At 41.0% G+C, this 26,721-nt stretch overlaps 1 protein-coding gene across 6 annotated transcripts in view; it reads right to left on the bottom strand.

Moving 5' to 3' along the window:
- The window catches only part of fgfr2 (fibroblast growth factor receptor 2), a 54,963-nt gene that overhangs the window by 6,953 nt on the left and 21,289 nt on the right, over positions 1-26,721 (bottom strand). For 3 of the 6 annotated variants that reach the window (XM_081615976.1, XM_081615980.1, XM_081615981.1), the window contains 12 exons: positions 24,477-24,734; positions 20,344-20,513; positions 18,150-18,273; positions 14,732-14,922; positions 13,470-13,614; positions 10,276-10,475; positions 8,800-8,939; positions 5,290-5,411; positions 4,172-4,282; positions 3,886-4,076; positions 3,227-3,349; positions 1,558-1,628 (listed from right to left, as the gene is read on the bottom strand). In XM_081615976.1, the coding sequence (XP_081472102.1) occupies positions 1,558-1,628; positions 3,227-3,349; positions 3,886-4,076; positions 4,172-4,282; positions 5,290-5,411; positions 8,800-8,939; positions 10,276-10,475; positions 13,470-13,614; positions 14,732-14,922; positions 18,150-18,273; positions 20,344-20,513; positions 24,477-24,734 (1,846 nt within the window). Of the gene's footprint in view, positions 1-1,557; positions 1,629-3,226; positions 3,350-3,885; positions 4,077-4,171; positions 4,283-5,289; positions 5,412-8,799; positions 8,940-10,275; positions 10,476-13,469; positions 13,615-14,160; positions 14,300-14,731; positions 14,923-18,149; positions 18,274-20,343; positions 20,514-24,476; positions 24,735-26,721 lie in introns of all 6 variants that reach the window. The other 3 variants (XM_081615978.1, XM_081615979.1, XM_081615977.1) reach the window with 3 other exon arrangements.

Below are 26,721 nucleotides of genomic sequence, written 5' to 3'. Positions count from 1 at the left end.
TTCTGTCATGGTGTGTGCTGAATTTGTAAATGTTGTCGTTCTTTAGAAAATCTTAAGAGTTAAGACAAGTATCGATGTTCTCTAGGGAATACAAGAATCAACTCTGGTTTACAGTACAGATGCTGTGAGATGACATCTTAAAATGTCATCTCATCATGTATTACAGCAACTCACACAATGTGACGTCACCCCTCTCCAAACAAATCGTTTATAACTGCTCGAAGCTAACAAAAATATTTTAACTGCTGTTAATAATATTTACAATAGTAAAATTAATGCTAGTTAAAGTACCATAAAATAAAAAATAAAAAAACAAAGTTGGAAATTGGCCAATAAAACTGATCTCAAGTGAAGCTGAAGTCTGGCTCTCCGTAACCCTCCTGCTCATACCTACACTCTCCAGAGCTGCTCCGCTGAGCTCATTTGTTACAACCGCAGAGGGGGGAGTGTCATTGCAATTCATGTATTCATTTAATCTGATGTCATGTATAGATCGCCTGTGCCTTGTGCCGTTTGATTCAGCTCCGCCTCCTCCCGCACACGCACAAAAAGCCAATTACTAAATGTGAGTGATGAATCGTAATTAGGGGTGAGCCAATACAGAGCACTGCAGCGATACAAACACACACACACTCCCTTTCTCCTTAGCTCTCCTGCGTTATTGATTGGCGAACATGAAGGATGTGGTGTGTGTACACAGATTCTTTTATGTGCACACAACGACCGCAGAGGGAAACCAACTTAAAGCGCTTTCCCTGCGTTAATTGAGATGTTTTGTGCGCTACTGGTGTTTGGCTTAAGTGCACATAGCGAAAACCTTTCGCTAGGGTCAGCATGCGAGGCATTTATCTAATTGCCACATGCGCTTTTCTGCCGCCAGTGTCTGGAGCAGAAACTTCAAACGACGCTGTCAGGACGCATGAGACTCAAACACCAAAAATAGAGGGATGCTCTCGCTTTGTTCTGTTTTTAGAATGAATACTCTTGATCTTAAATAAAACGAGGAAGAGACAGAGACAGGTCAACGATTCACATACCAGATGAAAGAAAGTAAGAATGCTGGGATAAAAGAGGAAGAGGGGGAGTTATTTTGATGGTGGAGCCAGTCCAAAACGATGAGCAGCAGCATGTGCAGAGTTTTGCTGAATGAGGAGAAGAGAGCGAACCAGGGGGGAGAGTGAATGTAGGCCCGGAGCATTGTTGTGTTCAGACTTTGGGTAGAGGCCCGAAAAGGTGGGGAGACTTCCGAGCCGAGCGGGAGAAGCAGGAGGAGAGGAGGGGTTCTGGTGGACTTCGGGCTCCTTCCAGGCTCTTTGAAGCCAGTCAGATTAGTAACACAGCATTGGCTACAAGTCTAGCGTGAAATCCTCACTTTTGCCACAGACTGGCCAACACCGGCTCCCTATAGCCAATCAGCCCCACAGTACCCGAAACCCCCCCCCCCATCCAAAAACCCAAGATAGCACAAAAAAACTTAATCTCACTTAAATCTGATTGCACAAACAAGGAGCAGTGATCACACACGCCACACTAGCTCGTCTGTAGCCTTGTACTCACACATCACTCTGGTGTGTGTAGACCCGGTCAAAGAGCGCCTCTGGAGCCATCCATTTAACCGGGAGACGACCCTGAAAACGCAAACACAGAGGAGGAAGGTTAACTGAAAACCAAGCCATAAGCAGTCCTTGGAGTCCTTATTCCGGGCCTCATCAGCATCTTTACAATTATTCACTAAAACAGACTGAAATGTGAGAAGAGCCTCGGGATTAAGGATGTAAAAGAAGCGCCTGTCTGGGAGGGGAATTCCCAACGGAGCGTTTATGCTGTTTAAGCAACAGAGGTGATAAACAGGGTCACGGATAAAGGAGAGTTTATCTCTGTGTGCCATTAAAACAGGCCGAGAGGCTAAGCATTCTTGGCAAGGTCAAAGTATGCATTACCTTAACGGTAAACCTAATTTCATGAGCTGAATTAACTAACTTAAAAAGTGCATCAGGTTCAGTTCTTACATACAGAGCTTTATTACTATTCACATTAAGAATAGTCCACTCATAAATATAGTCCACTAAAGTTAAAGTTTTTCTCATCTTGTCTCGTGAGTGCAAAAGGAGCTTGAATCATCTGCCGACCCGCTCTTCCACCTGAGCTCTGGATTTCTGCAGCTGCTCCAGAGATACTATGGGTCTTTTGACTGCTTCTCTGATTATTGATCAGATGTTCAAAGCTTGGAATATTGCTTTATAATCAAACGTAGCTTTAAAATTCTCCACAATCTCTCTCCCTGGTCTGTGGGCCGTGTTCATTGGTCTTCGTGTTTGTTCACTAGTGTTCTCTATCAAATCTCTCAGGCATTCAGAGAACAGCTGGATTTATACTGAAATCAAATTACACACAGGTGGGCTCTGTTTAATAACTAGGCAACTTCTGACAGGGTTATTGGATTTTAATCAGGGATATCATGGTTAATAGGGGTTGAACACAAACACACATGAGTCTTTTAGATTTTTATCTACATAAAACTGTATTTTATCTTTGTAGTTATAACACGATAAAATGGTTTGAATAACTTCGCAGTGCCGAATACATATAGTTTATAAAACAAAAGCAAAGCAGACATAAACGTTTTATTTGGTGGCACCAAAGAATAAAAAGTAAAAATTGATGGCTCAGTCAGATCCTAACAGATCATCGCTGGAGCCGTGGTTATTGTCCCGGTGCTCACCTCCATCATCATCGTCAAATACTGTTGTGGTTGTCAGCTAGTTCTCAGCATGATCGTGCATGCAGTGAAAAGGCAGTCATGCATATTAAATGAGGATGTGCAGGCTGCGCTGTTCTGTGGTGGGAAAGAAAGACACCACTGGGCCACTATGGAGATGTCAGTTATGTTTAGTCTGCTCCCTCTCCCTCCCCCCCCGACTCTCTCTCTCCGTGTCTCTTTCGGGGCTAATTGTGTAAATGTTGATGAAACCAAAAGAACAAGAGACTGAGGGGGTAAACTAGGCATGGTCCGGAGAAGCACTACATTCAGAGCCTGCCTGGGAACCTGTAGCTTCTGCCAAGACACCAGCAGAGGAAAGGGGTGAAGCAGAAAGACGAGGGGAGGGAAAAACACAGAGAAAAGCCGAAACCATGTGAGCGGATTTCGCACTGTTTGCAAAAAAACACTCTATAAACTAACAACCTAAACCTTTCAGAGTGCAGCATGCACGTTGTGAGAACTTACATTGGTCGTCTTTTTATAGTAGTCGATGTTGTGGACGTCCCTGGCCAGGCCGAAGTCAGCGATCTTCATGACGTTACTCTCTGTGACCAGGACGTTCCTGGCTGCCAGGTCTCTGTGTATACACTGGGATGGAAACAGTGGAAAAATGAGGTAAGGGGAAGAAAAATGGGATGGTCAAAGCGAGGGAAAAAAGTAAAAGCAGGAGAGGGGTCAGGTCCATAATTATTTGGACAAATACACGACCCCACATAAGAACATGGCTGGAGATGATTCATACATAGCCAAGCATACTGTAAATATGTAAAGACCAAAGTATGTGTGCGTGTCAGACAGTCACATTCCAACAGTGAGAGAGAGCGTGAGGCTGGATTTGGCCAACAGGGCTGTACCCCCATTGTGAGAACCTCCCAATTCTTCTGCACAGAGGGGCTTTTGTCGTGCAATGGGAGACAATACAGGGATTGGGGCAGGGGGTATGAGTAGTGTTTTCAGGGGACCATGTTCCCACAGGGACGCACAAACAAGCTTCCGACGTAAAACCCTCCTGGATGCTGTTGTTAAGCCCTAAGTACTGAGTACTGGCACAGAGATGTATCACAGCAGCCAGGGGGCTGGAAGGTTGACATGAAAGTAGGACGTTTCGCCTGTCCTCCCCTTACCTTTTGAGATGCGAGGTACTCCATGCCCCGTGCCACCTGATAAGTGCAGGAGACGAGATCTTTGAAGGTGAGCAGTTCATCGGAGACACGGGCGATGTCGTAGGAGTACTCCATGCCGGGAGGACGGCGGGCTCTGAGGTACTCTCTGAGGTTGCCTTTGGAGGCATACTCTACTATCACATATAGGGGACCTGCACAAGCACAAGCCACAACAAATAGGTGTTCAAACCCCATCTTGAACAGAATGTATGTAATGTATATTAAATTAAAACATTGGTCTCCTCACCGTCTTGTGTGCAGGCTCCCAAGAGGTTGATGATGTTCTTGTGTTTGCCGATCATCTTCATCATTTCCATCTCTGACACCAGGTCAGAAAGGTCCTTTTCTGTGGCATCGTCTAACAACAGAGAAGTTTACAATCAGAGAAATAGACACAGAGACGGTTAAACAAGCGTCTCTGTTTAATCGTTTGACTTTAAACTAAGGGTGTGTCCGGTTCCACAGAAACTCGTCTGGAAGGTGACTGTGATTAGGCCAGGATGACAGACATCGTTGGCTAAAGTTACAGCTCCTCACATAGAGTACAAAGGCTTTCAGAGGTAAAAGGAAGGGTGATGTGGGAAATAAACTTCATTGAAGACAGAGGAAGTTTACCAATACACTAAGATAGTCAATGCAGCATTGCGTGCATTCTTCAGTACGATTACAGTAACTTGAGTCACTGTTAAAAGGACTGTACAGTGGAGGAAGGTACACAGGACCTCTGCTGTACCTAATCGTACTGTGCCCTGCAACCCCAAACCAGTCCAGCCCCCTTCTCCTGCTTTCATTAATCACAGCAGCTCTCTTAATGTGACTTGCCTCATTGTTTAGATGCTGACTGAGCGCTACCCAACTGCTGCTTTGGGGTCAGGTATGCGACCGCCCCTAACCCTTACCAATCCGACCCACCTTCCTCAAGCCGTCAGTCAGCAGCCACCAATAACAAGTAATAACGCCAGCCTAAGGCTCCACCTTGCACCTTTGCTGAACCCTCGACTGCAACATAAATCAGCCAAAGAAACGTTCTCATTTCAAGACAGAATGAAGCAGAGTAGATCTAAGCTCCGAGGTCTGACCTCAAGTCACATGTTTAAGAATGAAGTGAGACTTTGATGGTGCAACAAACAGAGACTAGATATGATATAAGATATGATACCATTTTACATCATACCACTCCTACTTGTTTAAATCCTTTTAATAAAATGCAAGGCTAATTGGTCTGAGTTTAATCTGAAAATATGGAGCATATATGTCAGTCCTGCCCTTAACCCGATGACATCTTCTAATTACTGTGATACAATGAAACTGTGGTATTTTAACTCATGGTTAACACACAGCAGAATCTCATAGAAATCCACTCACCTTTCAGCATCTTCACTGCAACAGTGACCGCATCCTTGGGTTTGTCCTTATCGATGCCCAGAGCTTCGGCCATCACAACCTGACCGAAGCAGCCTTCACCCAGAGGTTTGCCAAGGGTCAACCTAAAAGAAAATACAATGTTAAAAAAAAAACAAAAAAACAACTGGATGCTGATAAATTCAAACGGTCCACGTAATAGGCCTTGCACTGACTCCCACTCTGCAGATATAAACAAGCAGGGCGAAGTGTGGGATCAAGATAGTTAATGAAACCAGGCACAGAGCCACACCCATCTATCATCCCTTCTGTATTTCAATCAGATTCTGTTTGTGGGAGTGCTTTTCTGGCTCGGTGAAGTTTTTGCCAGAACAGTAGGTAAGAAGACACACATGGCAGAGATAATCTCTTAATAAACCTGGGTTGAGCCACTCTTTTGTAAACTATTTATCCTGTCTTGGCATGTTCCAGTATACAATTATAAGTCTTTGCAAAGGAGGCAGCTCAGCCCTGACATATTAGCCTGTGATGGATGAATTTCTGTCTTTCTTTTGCAACTAAGAAGTGCTGATTAACCTTTTTTTTTTTTCTTTTTTTTACATTACCAGCGAACTGTAAAGCAGCTCTAGGGAAATATCAGATTGGATTGAGACTCTGCAAACATCAATTCTCAATTGGCTTAAGGTCTTAGATTTTGACAAGGGGACGAATATGCTTTGATTTAAACCAGTCCATTAGAACTTGGGCTGTTTCGTGAAGCTCCGCCCTCCTTCGTCCTCCCGAGTCATCTGCAGCATCAAACAGGTTTTTCTTCCAGCATTGTTCTGTATTTATCACCGCCTAAAGTGTCCTCCCTATAACTCTGACCTGCTCTCCTCCTTCATAGGTTTGTGGCTACTCTTTCCGATCTTTATGAGGTGCTGAAAATTTGGGATAATGCTTTGTAAAAATAAACCAGCTTTAAACTTTTCCACAACTTTCCCACTGAACTCTTCTGTCTTCCTTGGTCTTGATGATCCTGTTTGTTCATTAATGTTCTCTAACAAACCTTTTGAAGAACAGCTGCATTTATTATGCTTATTTTCAGTCTACTCACTAATTAGGTGACTTGTGAAGACAATTTATTTAGGGCTGTCAGCGTAAGGGGGCTGAATGCAAAGGCAGGTCGCACTTTTTAGATTTGCTTTGTTAAACGACACGTTGAAAACCATGTATCATTTCTACATATGTTACATGTTACATGCCTGTTACATACGATCTCAGTGAAACAAAAAAAAGTTGGTGATTGTGACATAACATGTGGAAACGCTTAAGAGGTGGAAATATTTTCTGCATATTTTAATAGTTAGCCATGCCATGGGGTTTGATATTTAACTTTACTACATGTTCTCCTGCGACTATTCAGAGCTGAAGCACCGGTCAGGCCCCTGAACATGCAGTATAACTCGGTGCTTTTTATTTTGATTGACCTAAGTTGGTCCCTCGCCTCATAAAGCCCACTGTCCACGCTATCTAAACATTCACAGCACAGCGCTAAGCCGAGAGGCCTGAGGCTGGCGCCCTGCGGTAGTAACACAATCCCCTATCTGTCCACTCACACTTGCCACACTCAATGGCAGGCATTCTGTCCATCCGGCCACACATAATTGATGTTATTTTTTTCCTCAGCCTGAACCACAAAAGTTAGCATTCCTCAGCATTTTACAATCCCAACATGATCCTTCAGGCGCTGGAATGACAGGCAGGGCATAAAGACCCAAACAGAGAGGAAGACCGAGATTTATTTTTTGCAAAGTTAAAACAGCCTCCATTTAGTTTTGGTCGTGAATTAAAATCGTAAAATTTAATCAATCCGGCATGCAAACACAAAGTCGAGCATTACATCAGAAGTGCGGTTTTTATTGATAAACAATTTCAAATTTTATGAGCCAGGGTTTTTCTTTTTTTGTTTTTTCTTTTACAGGCATTCTAGCAAAAGTTTCAGGAATTTCCCTTATTCTTTTAAACGCAGAGCCTCAGTTTGTTTTTAAACTTCTCTTACAGACTCACTAAGTCCACCCCGAAGCTTATCGCCGCAACTGACACACTGAAACCTCAGCTGAGCTAATTCCTCTGGTATGACAGAGAGCAAACACTCCTCGCCCAAACATGCAGATGAAAGCTGTGAATACCAGCCACTAATTAGCACAACTTCGCTCTCTACGAACAGAAGCGTGCGATACGGAGGCTTTCGGTGAGGGAGAGAGGGAGGAAAGTTTAGCTGCTGTCCTAATGATGGGGCGAGTTTCACACCAGATGAATCAAAAGCTTTAATCTCACCAGGGCGTCAATCCCCAAATGGAAAAATATTTTTTTAATTATTTAGCAGCTGTTTTAAAGCACTAAACGCAGTAAACAGGTAGTGAGTGCCCGCACTCTCCGATTCCAGATTTCACTAAGAGGATCCTTTCTAAAGTGATACAGCTGACTTTCATTAGATTAAATATGATCTAAAAGTTAACTTATTCCAGAAATTAAGTAAAAATAACCTGAAACTTATACATTATATACATTACATACACACAGAGTGATATATTTTAAGCTTTAACCCACAAAAGTTCATTTTGCAGAGTGTTAGTTCCAAGCATACAACTGGAAAGTTTAGTGGAAGGAAAAAGTGTTGTTGAAAAAGGCAGCAGCTTTGAGAGGATTGCGAAGGAAAGCCAGTTAAAATTTATCGTATTTCTCTTATGCAACATTCGAATGCTTGGTGTATATTATACGTAATATTCAAGTATTAATTTACTACAAACTTTGTTAAACTTTTCAGTCATATTTTAATTCATTGACAAAATAAAACTGGTGGCACCTTGGCTACCCTTGGTGGTAGCCACGGGTAGCCAGGAAGAACTTTGCAGCACAAATTTTTGCAAGGTAAAAACTAACAGACTAACTGTGATGGAAACGAACACTAAAAATACCAAACTTCAGTTGATGCACTGCAGAATATTTCAATAACTCCCTCTGCAAACTGGAGGGGGAAACTGCGAACCAAGAATAAATGCTGGAAGCTACTTCTGCTGTGCACCATTTACATCTCAACATATTCATTACAGTATCTTGTGTGCCACTGTGTGTGTAAAAATTTATATTAAAGTAAAAAAAAAACATAAATTTTTCACAGAAGAGAGCAGAAACCTTCTGATCTGTTTTCAATATGTGTTTAATGATAATGTGTTTGCGACAGGTGTTGCTTTAACCTAAAGGTAGAAATCTGTTTTGGTCTTCACCCTTCTTATACTATCTGTTACTTCTGCTGCTAATAAAGTTTAAGAACAACCTGCACCATCCACTTTTAAATTAAAGCTGTAGTGGATCAGCATTTTCTACTGTTTCATGTTTTATGCAGAAACTCAATCTGATTTACATAATTATGGCTTTGAAAGCAGAAGACGTACAATTAGGAACGTGTTACAAGTTGCATTTAATAAAGAACAGAAGCTACAACAGTGGGTTTTAACAGGCCGCTCTTACCTGTCTCTGGCAAATTCCCACAGTGGATCCTGTGGAAGGTCGTACTCGGGGATTGGCTCGTCGGGCGCAGAGCTCCGCCGCGTTGTGATTCGCACCAGAGGGGTGTTTGAGTTCATGGATGAGCTTGAATCTGCCGACACCTATAGGAAAAAAAGATATTGGCTGATCACCATAATCTGGGTTCGTAGGCCAGATAAAGCTCCAAAGCATCACTAGAGGAGTTGGAAACCTGAGGCATGAATTACACCGCACAACCTGTTAAATATTCAATCACGCCTGCGTCTCACAGTGAATGTTTACTAGTCGTGAAGTTTCTCCAAGGCAGAGATTCGATTTCATCTGTGTTAAAGAGGTGAGCAGCTACAGTAATTCTTGATGAATTTGTGTTAATTGCTGGTGAGCCTGGGGCTTTAAGCGACGCCCTCTGCACCCTAACCTTACCTTGACTCTGGAATCAGTCTCCTCCACAGAAAGTAATCCAACACTCTCTGAACCTTTTGGTTTCCCTTGAGGTTAAAGAAAGTTCCACACTTGGAAGGAAAAACGTCTGGCTGCAGTTTTCTGCAGCTGTGTTGACTTGAACAGAAATGCATGCCCTCTGAATGAATCTAGGTGTGGATCCCTTGAAATATCTCCACAATATGTCATCCAAGTACATCTCAATAAATTACGAGATCATTGAAAAGCTATCTTATTTCAATCATTCAATCCAACAAGTTAATCTTATGGATTAAAATATATTATACAATGATATATTTTAATCTTTTTTCTATCAATTAATAAAATGCATTTAATCTATATTTACAGAAATGTAGACATGTTTTGCACAACATGTCTAGAATGGCTGGGGGTCTTTAATTTTTTTAGACATTAATTACTTTTATTACTGTCTCTGATCTTCCTCTTTCTGATAAAGCACAGTTTATTTAATATTAATAGTAATAACACATTTTATTAATAATTAGGCCTACATCTCGAGACTTCAATGAGCTAAAATAAAAAATGATAACGGATAAACTAATAAATAAGTAAGTAACTAAGTAAAAATGATCTTAAGCTGCATGTGCCCAATCTCAATTATTGCCAAAACATGCACATTTTCTACAAAACAATTTTATTGATTTAATGAAATATATTATATGTTAGGTTTACATCAGCTGAAAGACAAAAATAACCTATATTAATAGAAAAAAACTGTGTGTAATGAATGTATGAAGTACAAAACTTTAACTTTATCAAGATGTTCGAATTTATTAAGATGCACCTGTGCAGTCAGTTGAGTTATCATCAATGCAAACTTTTTGTATTTGTTGATTCTAAAAAGATGCATTTGGTCAAAAATAATAGTAATTCAGGTTAAGTATATTCCCAAAGCCATCCATGAAATAATTAGCTGTGTTTCCTTGCCAAATGTCAGTTTTGTGTGTTGGCTCCTCTAGACGTGTTAGATGCCTTTAGAACTCTTTATCTACTTTCTGTTACCTGGCGGCGCAGAGGGATCTGTTTGGTCAGCTTGTGGACCGCCGGTGGGCTGCCAAAGTCAGGCTTCTTTGCTGTGTTCCTCATGCGGCAAACCACCACAATGCCCACCATGCAGGCAATGAGGAACATGCCTGCGCAATATATTCCGATCTCCAAGTAGTACGAGGTGATGGGTCCTGGAGATTTCTCTGGGGCTGAGAAAGATGAAGGAGCAACGGTCAGGCAGAGGTTAGAGCAGGCGTTTTCCAGACACGGAGGTAAACACGGACACAGACACAGACACTACGAAGATGACTCATGAGTAAATGTAATCACCATCGACGGGCGACTAAACAAATCGCTTTGTAGCACCATCACAACTCCCCTTTCGGCCAACGGTTATTAGCTTTTGTGGGGTCTCGCAGGCCTTCGGTGGCTTTGACAGTGACACCAGATTTGAAATCATGACTCAGACTGAACGAGTGGGCCAGCGTGTGCCTGCACTCTGCGTCAATCTTTGAGACACGCGAGCGCAAGCACAAAAACACACCCGCAGTCGTCTGAACAATACGTGCTTCACTTCTATTGTGGCTTGTATGACCCGAACTTCCTGTTTAGTAAAAGGGCCGAGCGTGTGTAAAAGAGACCGTTTCATCCCTGCAGACCACAAACAAGATTCCTTTGCAACGCAGCAACCAAACAGGCCACAAGCCAAGTAGAGCTGAAGGTGGTGTACGAGAAAACTTTTTTCTTCTTAAACTACATCAATGGCAGTGATTATTAATAGGTAATACATAGATATTACGGCTGAAGCGATTTATTTGATTAAGTATACAGGCTCAATACACATTTTGCAATTAAGAAATAATGTAATGTATTCTACCCAGAATTTGTAAAGTGTCATAGTTACAGCTTCATCCAGTGTATATTCTGTGTAGGAAAATCTCCTATTAAGCATCTTTTGCTGTTCTAATATTAATCAGAGAATCCAAATAATATCAGCAGATTAGTCCTGTACACTGTAAGAAGTATTTTTTTTAGCTGCAGATGCATCTACAATTTACTAAGGAATGCTGCGTCATTGCATTTCACGTAACAAAATGTTTATTTTTGTATTTAAAAAAAATTAATTGGCATGCTTATTTACATCTATTAATGTAATTCAAATGTTGCATAAAGAGGCTTAAGTTATTAAATACCAAACCTGCAGAATGTGCCAAAACAATTTTCAAAGCCATTTTCATTGCTTGAATAACATTGTTTCTATATGTTTCCATTATAAAGAGTAGGTAAAATAAGATGCTCTTAACAACATCAAACAAAAATAGGTGCAATATGTTGGCAATTAATCACACACGAGTCATCCACTGTGTCGAAGCAGAGAGGTTTGGCTCTGATAATCGAGAAAGTCAAGCCAACATGAAATGAGCGTTGAGCTTTACCTTTCCACCATTGTTTCAAGAAACGTCAAGTATCAGAGCCAGAGAAAAAGGAATAATGCACAATTTAAAGATATCAAGAAAGATGTGTACAGTCTGTATTAGCATGCAGAATCAGAACCAACGAGAAGTAGTGACTGGGTTTCTAAAAGGACTAACAGGAGCGAGAAGACAAATCCTCATCTCCTTTGGAATTGCGACACTTAAGTTGCTATGGGAGCTCTAGTTTGTTTTGGAGTTACAATAAGTCTTCTTCAAACTACACTATTATCTCATCTGGGTTTTCAACAGCTTGCTAACCCACAAAATATCATAAATTATATGCTCCCCACTTATGTATTGAACTGATCAAAGGAAGAGACCAAGGAGAGGATTAGCCTTGCACGACAGCAATTGAAAGTGACTTAAAGTGCACATATCAACATTTTTTATGACAAAAACCAGTAATAAAATGTTCTTTTGTGTCCATTCAAAGTGTAAAATGTCTGTTGATGTTACACAGATCTTATAAAAAATGCATAAGCACTCTTTCCAAATGATAGTCTGGAGCAATTAGCAATAATTAGTTTCAGCTGCAGCTGTTTTTTTTTTTTTTTAGGTCTGAGCCAAATGAAGGAGAAAGCATTTGGCTGCAGCAGACATTTCATTGTATATTAGTATTCTAACTTCATTTTCATCCATCACATATGTAGCATATTATTAGCTTTGGGTCACGTTTTAGAGCCAAAAAATAGGAGAAACTACTTATGACGGGTAACAGTTTGATACCGTAGAGTAACAATGATGATTTGACAGCTAAATCGGCTAAAAGTCTCAGCGGTAAAAAAAAAAAGGGCCAATTATTAACAAAATCTCTGCATGACTTGTGAATAAAGCAAGCGAATGTGGTGTGTTGATGTGAAGAATTGCAGAGTAGATTTACGATGCTGGTCAGAACTGGAGCCTAGATAAGGCATAATCTCAGTGCTGTCATTTTTTTTTTTTGTTTAAAGTTCAAGTCATTCCCCACTGACCGGGATCACAAGGTGCTTTTAAAACTTTCTGTATGGTGCTGATTCAATAGGTCTCAAAGGTTCTCCCTTTAGAAAACATTCCTCCACTAAATAAACTGTACTGTAAATCTTTACTTTGCTTCAAATCCAGCTGAAGCTGTCCGTCACTACTTGTCTTTGATGGATATTGAGTTGCTTTTAATAACAACATTATTGATAGCCCGGGTAGATTTAGATTAAAAATTATGTTAGAGACAGACACATCCCAAAATGCATCAAAACAGAGAATGAATCCAGAAATAACATAATTTATGTGTTTTTTCTTTTTTATAAAAAATGCATGTAGAAAATTATTAATGTCCTTCTAAATAATTAATGGAAAAACATTTCAGAGAAGCCCTTATTAGTTGTTGTTTTGAGATTTGACAACTTGAGGTTTGATTCAAGTCAGGACTCCAAAACATTAATATTACATCCAGCCAGAAGAAACCTTAAAAAATGTGGTGTGATTAATTTGGGCTTAACTGTAGAAATTGATGTCTGAGTTCAGCGTCCTAAAAGTAACTTTTTTTACTCTCTCACAACTTTTAGCTACATTTGCTGGTGCCTTGTGTTATTTTTATTTTTTTTTTACAGACATTTAACATCTTAAATTAATATCAGCATCATGAGCGTTAAGCCTGAACACAACTGAAAATGTTTTAAAATAAAACTGATGATATGTGCCCTTCAAAACGGAAAAAACAACCAAGGGACAAAAGCAAGTGAATGTATATACCTGGAAGCACCGTCAAAGTAGCAGTTTGATAGGAGATCCCAATTGAATTACCCGCCAAGCATGTATACTCCCCAGCATCTTCAAAAGTTACATTTGGCAAGTAGAGAACCTCTATCTCCTTATCTGTGGTGTTAACACCTGCGGTCTGGGGGAAGAGAAGAGGAGGAAGAGGAAATAGAGAAACAACAGAAACAGAGAAGAGAAAAAAAAAATATGAGACCCACAACACCAAGAAAGAAGTTAGAAGAACCGGATAGTGTCCACCGTTAAGATCCTGTGTAGAACTGACAGGTAGAAGATAGATCCCAGTATCCCACCAAAACACGTGAAAACAAAACAAACACACCTGAAACAAACCCAAAAGGTACCCATCACCCACAGAACCTGCTAAAACCCACACGCATGCATAAACACAGAGATCATGGAGAGCACTGTGACACCATACGCTTTCTGGTGAAAAGCTGTGAGGTGAGTTACAAAAAAAAAAGAGATCAACATCTGGTTATTCTGGTCAGAACAGTGCTTCCATGGCGACACCAATCCAAAAGTCGGTGGCAGCTGAAGGAAAAGGGGGTAACATTTGGGAGAGGGAACGTCCTTGAGACCATCAACAGCACCACCACAGAACAGCAGGGAAACCCACACCGGTAGAGGGGAGTTGAGGTGGTCTTGGGTGGGGGTGGAGGGTTACCTGGAATGACAGTCAGCCAGCACGACTGGGTGACTTCCCCTATATAATTGGAGACTTTACAGATATATTCCCCAGCATCTTCCTCTGTGACATTGATGAGGATGAGAGACTCCATGTCTGTGCTGTTAATGCCTGAGCGCTGCAAGCCATCAAACAAAATGAGCAGAAAAAAAATCAGGCACATGACAACATCACCACTGCAGCTGCTACACACAGACCTGCGGGAATCGTCTCCAAAATCCAGCCAGGAACTACAAAAATGACCCATTAAGTTGGAATAAATTAAAAAATAATTGTGATTTAGTCTTGACAAACAAAGAATATATTTTCTCAAAGTTTTATGGATGCGATGTTCCTCGCAAACATCACAGCGAAAGGCAGACCACATTTAAAGGAAAAATGTCACAAAGAAAACAATTATTTAAACTTAAAAGGCAAAAGTGTACATAAAGTTAGGGGGAGGGATGTAATGAGTTTCTTATTTGACTTCTTGTAAAATACTGTACATTACAAAGCAAGAGGGGGGACAAAAGTGTGGTTATGATATAAAAATGGGTACAAAAGGATCTACCTTTAGCACTTTGACGTAGGGGTTTCCGTCAGGCCTGTACCGACTGCCGTTTACGCTGACGTGTTTCAGCCACTGGATGTGAGGCTGGGCGTCGCTGTAGACCTTACACTGGAATTGGGCGTCCTCGCCGACGTGTACCGTGGTGTTGGCAGGCTGTCCAGCCTGGAGGATAGGCCTGTGTGGTGACCGTTCTGTTGAAGAAGATAAACAACGTAACTTTTCTACGCTCATTCACCAGACAACAAGAAGGCAGTAGAATAATGCTTCTCCTGGAGTTGCTCTGTTACGTCGGTTCTGATTTGTTCTCGTAGGCTCAGACAGCTATTATGATGCGTAACCGTGTCAGCAAGGTATTGTTTTTAGCAGTAGAAGCTGCTATTTAGCATTGCAAAATCAAATGAGATGGATTAGCAGTGCTTCCTAACAACTGGTTATGTCATGCAGTACATCTTGGTGAGAAACATCGTCTCTGCTGCCCAGAATTTGAGCTGTCAGCATTTCATTACAGTCTTTCCCACAGTATCGCCATTCAGAAAGACTCTTTAAAGATACTTGGATTATATGAGTTATGACAACATTTAATTTTTGTTTGGAATAAAGTATTTTTGAATTAAAAATGATTGTTCTTTCACTGAGCTTGAGTGATACTTGAGAATCATGACGTTTTATGGTCAATAAATGGTCTACATGCATGTTTTGGAGAGTTTAGCACCATCTGCATTCTTCTATAAACTAATATTTAGCTTGTGAACCCCAACAGAGGGAGACCTGGTGAACAATACCCCCTTTCAAACACCATCCAGCTTTTACAGCTACCCTGAAGAGTCTCCACAGCTCCCATACTGTGACATGACTCACAAGCCCAGCAGAGCCTTTCCGAAACAAAACCTTAAGGTAGGTGCAGTGGATTTATTTGTACGTGTATGCTTATGAGTTTTGGAGTTAGACATCAACCAATGTCAGGGGTGGAGATTCTACGTTTAATGCAAAGAAGAAAACTGTCACAAACTACCATCTAAATTCCAGGATGTAAAGACTTCAAAAGTCAGTTCTTTTGCTGACTTTTCTGAAATCTGTCAGATCTGATGACTACCTCCCCTTCTTCCTCTCTCCTAAACCAAATCTCCTTCTTTCTGTGAATTCTCAGGGTTTGCCTTGTTTATTGTCTATCTTTCTTTGCCCTGATTTTCTGGCCCTCTTTACACACTCCAACCTTTCACGCTTCCAGAGAGTGGAGACATCAAGGGCTCTCTGTAAAATCTAACAACAAAATGAATTAGATTCTGAAGTGCTATAAGTAAAACAGTAAACGCCTGTTTTAGGCGTCCGCAACATTAAACATTTTCCACATTTTGACTGATTTTTCTTTTTCAGATTTTCTCTTGATGTTCTTTGTGATTTCATATGATCAACAATCACAAAAAAACAATCTTTCTGTTGCAAAGCGGCAGAAAGATAAATGATTCTGAATTTATTTACAGTAAATATAAATATATCCTGACCAATAACTAGTTCCTAAAACTAATCTTGTGTTTTGTGGAGTAGCCTGGCAGCATTCCCTGCTGACCAGTGAAGGACTCTGAACTCTGAGTAACCTGGCAGCTCGGCTCAAAAGGGTCCGGGGAGGACAGAGACCCAGGAAAATCTCAGTGTGGCACAGGATGGCATGTGGCTGCCCCCACAGTGATGAATAGCTGCGATATGCCATGTGCGTCAGCTTGTAGCTGCCCGACTGCAACCCTTAGTCCAAACCGGTAAAGTCTGGGTGTTTTTGTTTCTAAAAGCTGATCCTACAGCTCATTTGAGCTACAAAAACTCTGATTAAAAAAAAGGCTTTATTTGTCTCCATTTTGCCTCGTTCCCCCCCGCCCCCACCAGTCTAATGGTGAGAAATGAAGCCAGAGGTTACAGGCATGGAAGAAGTTTACTGTTCTGCAGTAAAACCAAACAAAAAACAATATGCAGTTAGAAGGAGAGCTTCATCCAGCTCCAGAGAGAGGAAGAGTATGGGGCCTCAGTTGGGGAGCATGTGTGAACATGCGTTGGCTGTAACCTGTTTCCGTGATGTGCCTATACATTCACATTGTGCAAACACCCTCCGGTATTCAATTCCAGCCTAACGTGGTGAAAATAATGCTGCTAATTACAATCTATGGAACGGTAATAACTAATGGTAGTATGAAAAAACATCAGAAATAACTTCACATATTTAAACAGACTGCAGTTGCTTGGACTGCTCCACTCTGTTCTGGTAATCTGTGGTTCACTGACCAGGCTTTAAAAAATAACTGCATCATATAAATTTTAACAAGTACTGATGGCTCACAAAGGGGTGAGTGGCAGGCCCAAAATAGATGAGGTTCATGTCGAATTAAGCAAGCAATGTTGGTGTCGGAAAACGTATCTACTACTGTTATCCCACTCCCCCTGTTGTTCCTGCCATTTATTGATTCTGCAAATGGAGTAAAAAACACTTCTTCTTGCATGCCAAAGGTCAGCAAAGAGGGGTTGGACAGAGATGAGGCTGAGCTCATCATGTCACCTGAGTCTGCTTTAAAGAGTCAGTTCATTTCAGTTCATCCACTTCCGGCTGAATAAATGCAGCAACACCGTTCCACTGAGAAAACAGCATCACACCTAACAACAGCTCCTTTCAGAGGCGGAGAGATTTAATACTTGAGGTTTTATTCCCCAAACTTCCATTGATATGAAATTTGTCTGCCACAAGAGAAGAAATAAAGGGAAATATTTTCACAAAACTTCATGTCAAAATATCCAAACTATATGTCAGAGGTCATTTAAAACTAATTTCTTTAGAACATTTGTCTAACATTTTTGTCAGGTTAAAAATAACCATGGGCCACAATAATTTTAAAGTGAAAATAATACGAAATCAAAATGAAAGAAAAACATGTTGTCAGTACTTATGACTGTCAAGTTGAACATACTCATACTCAAAAATGTAATATTTCTTGTTTTTAATTAATTTGCTGGATTTTTGTGATCCTAAATATTATGAAAAAAATAAAATAAAGGACAAGTGTGACATTTTCCAATGTAAGTAAATACTCATTCATCTGAGAATCTGGCTTTAAAAAAATTTTGGTGTCTATTTGTATCAGTCGCTTTTCCTGGCAGTTGGGGGCCACAATAAAGCAATCAAAGGATTTCAAGCAACCCTTTGACATCCCTGGTTTAAAAAATATATTCCAATATAAAATAATGAAAGCTGCACTAAACCTGATGACATATTCATCTTTGCTCTCTGCACTCTTGGCAGCAGAAAGCACAGGTGTGCTGTGTATCCACCGCACACCTGTCCAATTAAACAGCATGCTCACACACATTACCCTCACTTACTGTGGGAAGTTTTTCCCTACCTGTTCTCTACTTCTCTAACCTCAACAGGACTACTGACCCACTACATCCAGAGTGTAGGTGTGGTTGATGGATCCAAATCGGTTCTCCACCAAGCAGGTGTAGTTTCCCTTGTCCGATGGAACCACGCTCTCCATGATCAGGGTCCAGTGCTGGAGGCGCACCTGTCGCCAAGATACAGAATCATTGATGTGAGATTAGCAGACATGAAGGAACTAGCAGTGAAAGAAAAGAACAAGAAAAAAGAGATGTTGCTGTCTGCTAGCTGAACTAGCATAAGTCATTTTGCAGGTTGTACACCTGAGTATAAACTAAGATGGTATTTGTTTAAAAATGTTTGAGAAATGTCTTTTATTGTATGTGGAACCATCTTCATCGTCTGAGCTGTTTCAAGCATGCAGTTGATCAAAATTATTTGCAAATGTAGTTTCTAGTGTGCATGGAAACCACAGGTGTAAGCAAACAATGAGGTTTCCATCCATACACTAAAGAGAGACACTGTAGCTATTGCGTGTACAGGCCTACATTTCACACAATGGCGAGGTAAGGCCACGGGGCTGGGCTCAGGTGCAGCTTTTGTCAAACATTTATTGACAAAAAGAGAGGAATGAAATGCCCGCGGTGTAACTGACAGCAGGCCTGAATCATTTCTGGTGCTGATTTTTGTCTTAGTTGTAACGAGGGACTGAAAGTCGAAGGGGAAGAGACTTCAGGAGCAACCCAAACATTATCTGGGTCTAACTTTTCCTGGCAGGAAGACCCGTTCAGCATCACTGGTCATTTTGCTCAACCCAGGGGAAGTAATCTGCACAAAATAACAGCCACATATATAATCACCACCAGAAAATATGTATAAAACATCTTCATCTAAATTCATATTCTATTGCAAAAACCATAATGGAAATTTGTTTTTTGCATTCATTCGAGGGCATAATCCTAATTCTTTAAAATAGATGTGACCACAGCTATGTTTCATATTGATTAAATCACATGTAGGAAGTAGTTTGAATAAGTTACTCTCTTTGACTTAAGTTGTTAACCAGAAGAACCAAGAGTTATATAGGATAACCTTTATTGCCATCAGAAACATAAGAAAGATGTTCAGCTTGATAAAAATCTTCACTCTTGTAGTAAAAGCTCATATGTTAGATTGGAAAAAAGTCAAAAGAAACTTTAAAAGTAAAGCAAACTTGACCACTTTTTTATATTTCAAACACGTATTCATTCAGTAAACGGACACTTTATTATCTCTGGTAAATCACTCCCCATCATGTGGATGTGAAATGTGCAAAGTCTGTACATTTTAGCTTAATGTAATCAAATACATCATGTACAAGGGCTGCACCAATATCAATATCGCAAATGTCTTGAGTGCAAAATAGTTTACATGTCAATGTAACATTTAGCCTGTTGGACAGAATCTCAGCAGCAGATCCTCACACAACGCACTTACACAAACTGCTAAAAGTAAGAGAGTGACGGAAACACAGATAAAAAGGAAAACAGAAAATGGCCATATATTGAAACAGATATTGTCTTAGCAAAATTTACCAATATCAGTGCCATCGCTCATTTTCTAATCTCATGCCATCCAACCATGTGCATTCCACCAGCTATCACTAATTCAGTTAGCAACTTAGATTTGTGCAAGTTCATGTAAAACTGGTTGCTGTGAAATAGCTCTGACCCAACAGTGTTGCCATAAAATCTCAGCTACAGTACAGAGTTACAACCAGCGGATAAAATGTAAAGCAACTTTTATTTTTCCTATAAAGCACTGGGATTGTACACTTATGAGTATTTAAATAGATTGTTGATGTTATGCGAAGCTTATAATTGAATTCTTTAAGTCTCTGATGAGAACAATAATGCTAATTGTTGTCACTGGTAATGGGATTACAATTAGCAGTCTTTAGTATTAGCGCTAACATTGCAGTAATGATGAACTGCAATGTCTGGTTGTGCATGCATACAGATTTATTCTGTTGATTTTGTTCTTTCTTTGAGACCCTGCTGTGTCAGTGTTGTTATGTCAGAAAAGCAAGTTTTTTTTTTTTACTTTTATATAAATACAGTTAATCTGAGGGTTAAATTCATTAAAGCTATTAGGAATTCGCATTTCAAATAATTAATTACTCCTTCAAAAGTATTACAGAATGGAAGGCAAAAAGGGGGAAAAGGGAAGCTGAGATTATATTAGTATTAGCAGTTTGGTGGATTAGTGTTTCCCCTACTTTATATCCTCCCATGCGGTCCTCTTGGCGGAAAGGCCTGCCGTTTTTCAGCCAACGCAGCATTGGCTGGGGGTCTCCTCCTGCAGCACAGCGGAACTTCACTGTGTTGGCAGCTGGCACTGCATGCAACTTCTTCTCCATCTTCGCTGATGAAGTCCAGTATGGCGCGCCTGCAACCAGATAACAAGGCCACATTCAGTCATTTCCTGACAGCGTCGACTGTATCAACAGCTTGACTTCAGAGGAAAATGGGCTGGCTTAGTCCAGAGGCATGAAGGAGCGTGTCTGCAGAAGAATCCAACCTGAACCATTCTTAAAGAGGCCCCCCTTTTTTTTTTCTTGGCAACACTATCCAAACTGCCGTCTGCACAAAATGACCTGAAGCTCTGAACTTCCACGACTAAACAAAAACACACTTTTCCTGTGGGCTCTGCAGGGAGCAACAGAAACCAAAAAAAGATCAGCTCTGAGGGGCTGGGCGTTGCTAGAAGGGTAATCGGACCATCACATTCAATTTTTATCTCACTCCACTTAACAGTTTTTTTCCTCCTCCTACTTCCTCCAATTACCATAGCTACCCTGTAAATCACTCGGCTATATACGGACGAAATAGCTGGAGAAACTTATCACGCCTGAAAAATCATTATGTCCAGTCACAAGGGAAGGTTTCTAAAGCTTTTTAATAATGAAATGCAGCCCCACCATTGCACATATCGATATCTACTGTCTTTCTTGTGTTTTGTGCTCATTTACTCCCAACGTCTGTCTCTTAGTCAGCTGGATTTGCTTTCCCTCTTTCCCTCTGCACCTGGGACTGTGATTGTCTAAGCAGATGGGACTAAAGGCTGGAAAGAGACACTCAAACAAACAACAACCCCAAACGGTCCTCCACACCACCACTTCCTCTTCTTCTGGCCGGAGTCCAAGCGACAGACGGAATACCCACAGATTACACCATGACTCATCAAAGCAGCAATGCCCCAGGAGAATATTTGCTCCAAGATTTACTCCTGGATGTCCAATCTGTGTACAGATCAACCGGACATGTCCAGCATAGTTGGACAGCTGTGTCAGAACTGCATTCCCTTCCTCAATGGATTAAACTACTTTTTGCCCATCCTGCTAAATCTTTGTCTCTGAGTTCCTTCACCTTAATATGCTAACTCCATCCACAAACAGAGAGATAGATTTGGAGGACTGAAGGTTGCTTTCTCTCCACAAAGCAACCTTTGACCTACAACTGATGCCCCAGACGGTACATCAGGTCTCGACTAGGTGAAGGCTGCCGCTTCCCATGCTCTCTGTCCAAAGGGGCAGGACCTCCAGGCCTCTATATAGATGAAGCCAAACTGCCTTGCTGAGCCGACTGCTGTGGCCCCTCATCGGCCCCTAAGCTGTGTGCATCCGGACTCCTGCTCACGCACGGCTGTTTGTCCTCAGCTGGCCTCGGGTAAGCTGAGGTTATCTAACTCCGGCGCTGAGTCAAGATTTTTTTTTTCCTCAAAGTTCCTACAGACGTATTACCGTTCACTTGCTCTTCCTATAACATAGATACAAGCTCCACTTGCACTGACAGCGCAAGTCAGCAAGACAAAGATGAAATAGTTTCGATCTGACTGAGCTTGAGCCATTCCGCAAAGAAGAACGGGCAAAACTGTCATGCCTTCCCTATTTATTTAGAGGTATCCGAGCAGATACCCCATTCCCACTTTACAACTGCAAACATAAATGTGCTTTGTAAAACTTGTATAATATATTTTAAAATACAAACAAAAACATTTGTTTTACTAAATATTTTTTTCCACCTCACAATGAGGTGCTGCTTTGTCTTTATTTATTACGGAAAGTTCCAATAAAACACATTGATGTTTGTGGTTGTAAAGTGGTGAAATGTGGAAAAAATGTATTAGTGTAAATACTTTTGCAAGACACATTTACACCAAAAACTAAAGAGAAAAAAGGATAAAATGAAATTGGAACAATGTGGAAGAGAAAACAGAAAGCAGAGCCTCCACATTCCCTTCCCTCTCCCAGCACTCTGGACACGCTTCCACCTCTCCTCCATTGCTCGTCATAGACACTCTGGTACTGTGTTTCACCTATTTTTAAGCAACTCCAAGGTGTTTGCGATGCTTTTTCAGCTCAATATGAGAGTTCCACAAGTAAAGTCATGGATATAAAGCTACCCCCTACTTCTTTAACTCTCACTCCCCCCTTACTTCCACGCTCCTCCTTGCTACAGTCCTGGCTGTTCGGCCAAGTCTCAACGCCGTGCTCACAGAATTGTTGGTGCTGATCCAACACCGCTCTCTCACCCCCTTCTTCCTCTCCTTCCCGCACTCTTTTAATAATATTCTCGGTTTTGAATTTTCTGAAACACACACGGCGAGAAATTGCAACTGTACTGCCAGAACAGCTTGTTCTTTGTTTCCAGACAGCTTACTATGACCATAGTGGTGGAACTTTTCCCTCTCCCTCCATTTTTTCCTGTCTTTCCCTCCTTATTTAATGCATTTCAGGCAATTACAGTCAGCCCAAAAGTGGAGGAGGAGAACTCATGGCGAGACGCGATGCGTGTGGAGAATTTTAACAAGATGTGGAAGCCCTCATCGTTACTTCAGCCTCTCTTTGTGAGTGTGTAAGCAAAAGCAGACGTGTGTAAGCTGCTGCTATACAAACGTGGGTAAAACTTTCTCTTTCTCACACACACACCAGCACACATTGGGTCCAGGTGGGTAACTGGGTCCAGATGGCCAGCTTTCATAATGGATGAGCACAGCTGACTGATTTGGCTGGCTTGCTGGTTGGCTCCTTGAGGCCTCACTACCTGGGAGACACTAGCTGAAGGAATCTCAGGAATTCCTGTATTCCCTCGAGCATCTAGCCTGGAAGACACACACACACATGCACTCCCCACGATCTAACTGTATAAGTCCAGACAGGAACATGCAGAGAAATGGGTAAAGCCGGCTTTTGTTGTTGCTAACAGCTGCCTCCACCCAAACCCCAAAGACAAAACTTTTTTTTTTTTCTTTCTGCTGTTTCTTAGTGACATTTTTGACAGCCTGGTCTGTTGTAAAAGAAAAACGCAGCAAACTTTGATAAATAATGTGCTTTTCTGAGTTTGGCTGATTTGTTTATAAGTAATCCATGATGAAAGAGTCTTTGGAGAATAAATACAAAGTGAAGCATAGGATAATATTTCTTGTCAAAATGGGAAAGACAAGAGAGCATACCTTTCAACAGAGGCAGATGAGTGTTGATCTACATGAAACTGGATTAACCAGGATTATTACTTGCCTGTGATGATTGAAGATTATTTTCCTGCTATGCAAAGTCAGCAGGGTCGTTGGGAGTATGTGAAAGTACCAGAAATGCCCGTTGGTAAGCATGGTGGAGGGTCTGTCATTCTGTGGGCCTGTATCTTTTCTAAACTGGCAAATTGTTAGATTGCGTGGCATCCTTAGCTCATTAGAATAACAGAAATATCAGTACACTATACTAGAAATCCATGACATCGTATGTCTGAGGAATACAGATAAAATATAAATTATTCATACCTCTTACTATTTTAGTCAGGAAACTGGCTGGGGGACTGTGAAAAAGTAATATTGCTTCCAGTCAGATTTTTTTTTTGCAGAGGTATGAATAATTTTATTATCATCCCCACTCAGATAGAGGTAAAGTAAGACATTATAATACAGCAAAAATAAAAATTAATTTATTTAGGGCTGCATCGTCTGTCTAGGATTGTAATCTGCAGGTAAGAGATGAGACTCATTCAAACTCACATTCATTTATCACTTACTAATTTAACTGCAGGCTATCCACCCTGTGTCCTCCAATCACTCTGTAATGAGGCATGACTTACCATAGTTACCATTCTGCTTTGACTTAACGTAAACACGCCCGAGACCAAACATTCAGAGGCTTATAGAGTTAGTATGTTTAATAAGAACAACAAACACCCTCAGCAGATTCTGTCAGAGCCAAAAAACGTCAGCCTTCTCACCCAAAGAGGAAAAAAAACAGTTCTATGGCCATTTTATGAGCTTAACCTCCTACTATCCACCCATCCACCTCCAAACCGTCACTCCTGCTCTGCTCTGACCTGTCAAGTCCCTCTGACTCACCTGTGATGTTGACTATGAAGCAGACGGTTTCTTTGCCCTCGCTGGTGCAGGCGTACAAGCCCGAGTCCTTGGGCTTGACATCACGGATCTGCAGCACCTCCTGTTCTACCAGCGTGCGGTTGTTGGTGCCCAGAGAGTCGCCATCTTTGGTCCAAGTGATGGTTCCCGTCACCGGCAGTGGACACCTGACTTTCAGCACCTCGCCTGGGTGCACTGGGGACTCCAAGGGCTTAGAAATTTGGCATTTGTTTGATGGATCTGTGGAGCAAATGGGGAAAGAGAAGAGGAAGTTTGAAGTTGGGGAAGGAGAAAAAGGGGTGCACAAAAAGGAGAAGATATAAGCCATAGTTTAGGAAACGACTCCTCACACAGCTCTTACAGGGATTGACGTGAATCAACATTTGCAATAGGAAGGCCAGAATATAACGCCTAGTTCCCAGTGAAAAGATCCCATTGAAGCCCAGATCTGTTTTCAGTTCTTTGCTAGGATGATGTCAAATAGAGGAGGAAGTTCATATTTTTCAACATAAAGTACAAACTGTAGAAAGTAGTCAGACCAGTCAAGTTGCAGTGAGCCACACAGGAGAGGACCCTAAACGATGTGAAACGATGTCCCTCAGTGAGCCACACAGGAGAGGACCCTAAACGATGTGAAACGATGTCCCTCAGTGAGCCACACAGGAGAGGACCCTAAACGATGTGAAACGATGTCCCTCCGTGAGCCACACAGGAGAGGACCCTAAACGATGTGAAACGATGTCCCTCCCACATTACAAGTGCTTCAAACTGAGGTTAGGACAGGTTGACAAGTAAAAGCAGAGACAGACATTAAAATATGACTCATGAGTCAATGTAATCACCATTGACAGGCGGACTAAACAGAACTCGTTTTGTGACATCATCGCAGCTCCCTTTTGTCTGACAGGGATATCAGTAATCCTGGTTTTGAAGAATTTAACAGGCCTTTAGTTGCTTCAACAGTGTCACCAGATTTTAAATCATGGCTCAAACTGAACAAGTGAGCCTCCATGTGTCTGCACTCTGTTTTAATGTCGGAGACACGCGAGCACAAGCACAAAAACACACCCACCGTCGTCGGAACAATACAAACTTAACTTCAGATTGCAAAACAAGAGATATCAACCTTTACTTAGGCTGTGTATGATCTAAACTTCCCGCATAATAAAAAGGTTGAGTGTGTGTGAAAGAGACTGCTTTATCCCTGCAAATCGCAAACAAAATTCCTTTGTTAGCTCAGCCGACCAAGCAAGGATGATGCTTTCCAGAGGTTTATAATGTGTGCATAATCTCTTCAAAATGCTGGGGTTTTAATCAAAATGAGGCTGTGATGAATCATTTTAAGCATATAATGTGACATTTATTTTGCAACTTTAAACTAGCAGAGAATAAAATTTGTTATAAGAATAAAAAAACATGTAAAAAGTAAAGATGAATGTAATGACCTGGTTGCATAATTGTGCGTTATACTTATACTAATTATTTATTGAGGCATCTCAAAGAATCCATGATGCCATGAGATTTTTTTTTTCCCCTCACTGAACAAATGAGAAATGAATGAATTTCTCAATTTATCATGGTGGAATTATGCTACTGGAATATTACAATTCCCTTAATATAACTGGAATTACACTATAATATAGTATATATTCACCAACATATGAATAAGCCAGATATAAACACAAAAACCAGGACTGAACATTAAGAGTAGAGTTTCTAAAAGGAGCAAAAGTTGAGTGAAAACAAATCCTCATTTGGTTTAGGATTTGGGAAACCGTCAAGCTGCTCTGGGAGCTTTACTTCCGTCTGGAGTTGCAATAGGTCGTCTGCGAGCTGCAGCGTTATCTTCTCTGGGTTTTCAACAGCCTGCCAGCTCACATAATATTGCAGAATATATGGTCCCTGCTGGTGTCTAAGATGTTGAGCAAACTGTATCATTGGAGTAATCTAATGGATGAACTCACCAAAGGAAGAATCGCCTTGCACTAATGCTAATAAAATTCCCTTACATAAGAGAACATGATGTAGAGCAATCCCTTTTAAATCCCTCACTTGGATTTGCAGATCAGTTTGGTAGATCTTATAGCGACTGTTCTGTTGCTCAAACTCACTGGATTAATAACTCGATCTTGATTTTATGAACTCAAATTTTGAGCTGTTATTGTTTTGGCTAGAGACTGTGTTATGAGGAGTTACCCAAGATTAGCATTAAAAATGTAGCATAATC

This window comes from Poecilia reticulata, chromosome 15 (genome assembly GCF_904066995.2).
Source record: "Poecilia reticulata chromosome 15, P_reticulata-male-v2, whole genome shotgun sequence".
In the NCBI taxonomy this organism is placed as follows: domain Eukaryota; kingdom Metazoa; phylum Chordata; class Actinopteri; order Cyprinodontiformes; family Poeciliidae; genus Poecilia; species Poecilia reticulata.
Note: the sequence above shows the minus strand (reverse complement) of the source record. Positions and strands in the feature narration are given on the sequence as shown.